The sequence below is a fragment of the Frankliniella occidentalis genome, unplaced genomic scaffold, assembly GCF_000697945.3.
Source record: "Frankliniella occidentalis isolate FOCC.00 unplaced genomic scaffold, Focc_3.1 Scaffold8, whole genome shotgun sequence".
Classification (NCBI taxonomy): domain Eukaryota; kingdom Metazoa; phylum Arthropoda; class Insecta; order Thysanoptera; family Thripidae; genus Frankliniella; species Frankliniella occidentalis.
In genome coordinates, this window is record NW_026267138.1 from 720,460 (window position 1) to 725,556 (window position 5,097).

The window sequence follows — 5,097 nt, forward strand, 5'->3', positions numbered from 1 at the left end:
CGCACATTGTGAAACAACTGATCTGATAGATCTGATACACTGGCTGTGAATAATGACATCAGGGTAGGTAAATCAACTTAGTCAGTGCTTCTTATCCGGAACATTGTTTTATTTTAAATCTTATTGGTTTATTACAACTTCACAAGACAGTATTTATTTACACTTGTTATTCTCTTAATTTCTACAATGAAACACAGTTTTTTCTTTTATAAAACCAGTATCACAATGTGTTATGTTGAATAAAGAATATCTCCTCTGCATCATTCATTAATCATGAAATGACAAAGTTTTTGGTCCGTATTTGATATATATTCGAATATATCACGCATTTAACAATTTTTACTAATGCCAAAAAGCTAATGCGAAAAGCTTCTCAAAGAAGAAAAATGCATTGGGGAGCACAGTGTACTTTTGGTACTTGTTTTTCTAGAAAATGTTTCAGAAATTACACAATGTTTGGTTTCCAGTGTGCTTTGCACATGTAGTCTATGCTCGAGTCTACGGTCCATCAGCAGAAATAAAAATGCTGTATCAGCCTGCATTTGACTAACTTTACAATTTTCTGGAATGTCCTTTAAAAAAATCTGCACTTTACAAATGATATGTGAAACATGTAAACTATTTAGAAATTGTTAAATACTTCTTTAAAATCAGAATTTGCATGCATGAAGTGAAATACACAAAAGTACACCTATTAAAAATCTGTTGTTGTGTGTTCTTAAAAATTATTTTCAAACATTTTCACTAAATAAGAAAACTGTTAGAATGCTGTAGATGAAACATCAAAACCTCAGTACATTTCATTCCTGCTATTTTCACCTTCTCTCATGGAACACTACCCAAACAAATATGTTACTAATTTAATTCAAAAAGGATATTTGAAAATACTAGAACCATGACACACAGGACACTTTTCTATTTCTTAATGTTATATTAAAAATAAAACATTTCCAAAGTATCAAAGCAGTTCTTACACTAGTGATCTGTACATGAGTGACTGGTGGTTCCTCCACCTACTCTAGTGGTGTCACCAGGTGAGTGAGGTGGTCTTCCCCGCTCACGACACGGTAGTTCTGTGCACGCGGTGCAAGATCCTGATCCTGGCGATGCCCTTGGTCGTCGTCTCCGGCCGGTCCTCGGCACACTTGCTGCACTCGCACTTGGTGATCCACTGCACGGCGAACACGGCTGTGCTCCGGGGGTGCTGCTGCGGGTGCTGCTTGTGGTGCTTCCGAGGCGCGCTAAACACGCTCCACAGGCGGCCCTGCCGGCCCTTGGAGAAGCGGTGTCCCTCCTCGTTCTCGCCCTCCACGTCATCCTCTTCGTCAGGGTCCTGATCCACCTCCGCGTCCTGGTCCCCGTCGTCCTCGTCGTCGTCCTGCAACATACACACGCGTCGGCGGTAAGTGCGGGGCGCCCCGCTCCTCGCTCCCCACCGCACGTCAAAGAAGTGCCACACACCGGATCGACCAGGTTGTCGCGGGGGTCCGCGGCGAGCAGCACGCTGCTGGTCGGGAAGGGCGTCGTCGTGGCGAAGTCATCCTCCCACATGTCGGCACCCAGCACGGCGACGGCTGCCGCGTCAGCCGGAGGGTCACCGTCACACTCGAACTCGACCTGCGCAGCAAAACAGTCCAGCTGACGCTCGCTAGCCCGTCCCTCAAGCTCAGCTCCGCTCAGCTCCGCTCAGCTCCGCTCAGCTCCGCTCAGCTCGTCCGAGTGTCGCCGACGCCCACCTTGATGGAGGACGACAGGCGCGGCGCGCAGCACAGTCCTCGCGCCGCACACGCGCCACAGTGCTTGGGGCGGTAGTGCCGCTTGGAGCGGCAGCGGCCCAGCCTGAGGCGCACCGGCCGCGGCGCGCGCAGGGTCGCCTTGCACTCGTGGCCTCGCTGCAACACAACCCCGAGCCCGTGGGTCACCACTCATCCGCATCCGTAGGGATTTTAAAGAGACAACTTTTTCCGGAAAAAAATTAAGTTCTCGAAAAAAATAATAAAAAAAATTCCGACAGTACGTCTCTAGAAAATTCCAATCCCTACTCACCCGTATCTTGGCTCTTGGCGGGCGCCGCTCCCCGGGCGGCGTGATGCACGGCCTCAGCTGGCAGGGCCGGGTCTGGTTGAGCGGCACGCAGCTCGGGTTCTGGTTGGTCACGCGCACCGACAGCCCCGTGCCGCAGGTGCGCGAGCACGGCGACCACGCCGACGACAGGTGCGGGCACTGGGGCGGCCGCTCGGCAGCGTCGCTGTCGCACATCCACTCGCGGCAGCACTGGCCGGGCAGCTCGACGAGGCGCGGGTGCGGGCACGAGAAGCCGCGGGGGGACATGCCCTCCTGCGGGCACAGGCTGGCGCACGCGTACGTGCCGTTCTGGAACAGAGATTTATATTTAATGCTACAAGCTGGTCATATTGTCAGTTGGCGCCAAATGTTCTTCCTTAATTTGTTTACCTGTCGACTTATTGAAAGTGTCATGTCTTCAGTCTTCAGTGGAAACTTGTACTGTACTGTCGTTGTCAGTCGTTGTTTAAAAGTCGTTGAAGTCACTTATTGAGTCTTTGATTAAACCCGGACCGGACACGCCCCATACCTTAAATCTCCAGAGAGGAGAAGGGAGAGGTGCTTCAGGACCGGGCCTCGCCTCACAGCCTCCGCCATGGACCAAATGGCTTTGGGTTCCCATTTGTCTCGGTACCCCGGATGTTTATTAGCAGCGGGGCTCGTGAGGCAGGGCGGGAAGGGGGAGGGGGGAATGGATAGAGAGTCCGTCAGACTGATGGGGGAGAGGCAAGAGGTCAACACACGGCGTGTTCTGCCTCGGCGGTGGTGCGTGGTGGTGGGTGGTCGAGGCCAGCGCCTGCTCTGGGGGTGGTTTTAAGTTGTACTCCCTGACAGAGAGGAGGCCCGAACGCACACGACACATGTTATCCGCGGCTGTGGTAGTCGGAAACAACAACATTTGCGCCGCATGGACCAGACCACCTCCCCGCCGTGGCTCACCATCCCCAGCCTCTCTGGTCCGCGGGAGGATGAGATCCTCATCTCCGCGGTAGTTAATCATCCCGATATTTGCATTTGGCTCACGCGACCGCCCGCCTCGCCTCGTGGACGAGATCATACCGGACGCCGACCCCTCCATTTCTGAAAACCCAGACACCAGGGCAGAGGGCAACAGAAGACAAACAGGAAAAAAAATATCAAGGGGGATGAGCCGGTGGCGGGGGAAGGACGTTGGGGCGCTCTTTGGCTCTCCAGAAGAAGTTGAACTAACTGCCATGTCCAGGATACAGCCGAGTGTTTTCGGATGGAAATGTCATCAATTCGCTGAAAGCAAGGCGACGGAGGACGCCGCCGGTCTGGGAGGGAGAGAAAGAGAAGAGAAAAATAAAGAGAGGGGGGGGGGAGTTGGGGGAGAATGAGGGTGACAACCAACCCGCCGCCGCCACCCCCTCGTCGGGCTCCTTATGAAATGGAATTAGGAGTCTCTCTTTCATGACTCTAGGGCCTCTTGCGCCATCTGCCGCGGCCGGGACCGAGACCCGCGTCGCCGACAGCAGGACAGTGTCCTCGGGACAGCCCTCCTGGCCGTCGGGATAAATAGAATATATCAGCGTGTCCGCCAGTGTTGCTCAGTTTACATAAGGCACGCGTGCCTTGACGTGGGTCCCGGGTGGGGGTGTGGCAGGGCCATTAGCGCGTGTGTGAGCGTCGCGTGGCGTGGCGTGGCGTGGCGTGGCGTGGCGGGGCGGGCAGAGTGGCACACCCGGGACACTCGGGCATCGACTGCCGGGGGCCGCGAGTTCCAACAACTCTTGCGGGACCTCGAGCGGGACGCTAATAGACCCTCACTCTCCGCCACGAGGATGTACCTTCCCCCTTCCCCGTATTTAAAGTGCGCGACATGAGAGTCGCATGAAAAAACAAACTGAAGAAAAAGAAGGTCCTACACAAATGGCACTTACAAGAGACTAGTAGCGTGTAAGGGATCGTACAGAAAGTAAGTCCGTTTTTCTCAGATTTATTTCGGCAAGTTCCGAGGCTTGGCGCCTGCGAGGCTCACGGTAGGCCAACCCGCAGTACCCGTATGCATCGCAGACAAGATATTGCCTACCCACCAGGCGCTATCAGAGTTTGCGGAGGCTGAACTTTGCGGGTTCGTAACGGCGAATGACGGGCGTTCTTCCCTCACACGGTTATCACACACCTTGTTCTATACCCTGGACAACGATTCAGAAGAGTTACTTGTACGGGGAGTTTCAGGCAGCGCCTAGCAACGAGAGAGCATCGGATGCTCCTGGTTTAGCCAGCCATGTCATACGCACTTGTCAATCATGTCACTCACCTGGCAGGTGCACTGCGTGCGGCAGTCCAGCATGAAGGTCTCGCCGTTGTCGTAAGTGTCGCTCTCCACGTAGCAGGGACGGCCCTTGATGGCTGCAACAACAGAGAGGAACGGGTTACTGACGGCCGACGCAACACCGAGCACCACCGTCAATAAAGGGGTGAGCGAGGGGGGGCTGACACGAAGAAGGCGGTCCCTCCTCAGCATCGCGCCGGACGGGGCGGCGGCGGGGCGGGCTTCCCTTGAAGTTAGCAAACTGCTGCCTTCCCTTCCACCTTGGTTAAAGCGCGTCTCTTTCAACCCAGCCCCTCCCTTATCTCCCCCTTCCGCCCCCGCCGCAGGTTTACCTCCTAACTTTGAGACTGGTCCGTTCCGGTCCAGTAGGCATGCCTGTGCATGGAGCCTGGGCGGGCCGGGCGGGCTGACCCCCCCAACCGGGGCGGGGTGCGCGGGGGAGCGGGGTGGTACTTCATTGTCATGGGGGTCTTTCAGCGCCCCGCCGCCAGGGGGAAGGCAAATACCACCCCTTTCCGCCCACCCCTCCCGTCTCCCTGCCGTCCCGCTTTCCGATGAGCCTTTAGGATGTGATGTGATGTGCTCGCTCGCTCTCTCTCTCCCTCTCTGTGGTGGTGATCAGGGCGTTGATTCATGGCTCGTCACAGGCGGCCATGGTGTGCCATAGGGGCCCTGAGGGACGCCCCCCACTCCCCACACCCCCAGCCCCACGGGTCCACGGTCCCTTATCACCTATT

At 55.1% G+C, this 5,097-nt stretch overlaps 1 protein-coding gene across 1 annotated transcript; it reads right to left on the reverse strand.

The window, feature by feature from the left end:
- Positions 1–1,057: 1,057 nt before the first annotated feature.
- On the reverse strand, positions 1,058–2,478 carry LOC113203853 (uncharacterized). The gene is made up of 4 exons (XM_052275418.1): positions 2,455–2,478; positions 2,047–2,373; positions 1,462–1,617; positions 1,058–1,378 (listed from the first exon to the last, which is right to left on the reverse strand). The coding sequence occupies exons 1-4, from the start codon at positions 2,476–2,478 to the stop codon at positions 1,058–1,060; spliced, it is 828 nt and encodes a 275-aa protein (XP_052131378.1).
- Positions 2,479–5,097: the final 2,619 nt, after the last annotated feature.

Coding starts and splice junctions, on each gene's coding strand:
- LOC113203853 (XM_052275418.1), bottom strand. CDS start 2,478: ATGACACTTTCAATAAGTCGACAG. Junction 1,618..2,046: donor CGCCAAGAGCCAAGATACGG/GTGAGTAGGGAT, acceptor TTTGCTGCGCAG/GTCGAGTTCGAGTGTGACGG. Junction 1,379..1,461: donor GCGACAACCTGGTCGATCCG/GTGTGTGGCACT, acceptor TGTATGTTGCAG/GACGACGACGAGGACGACGG.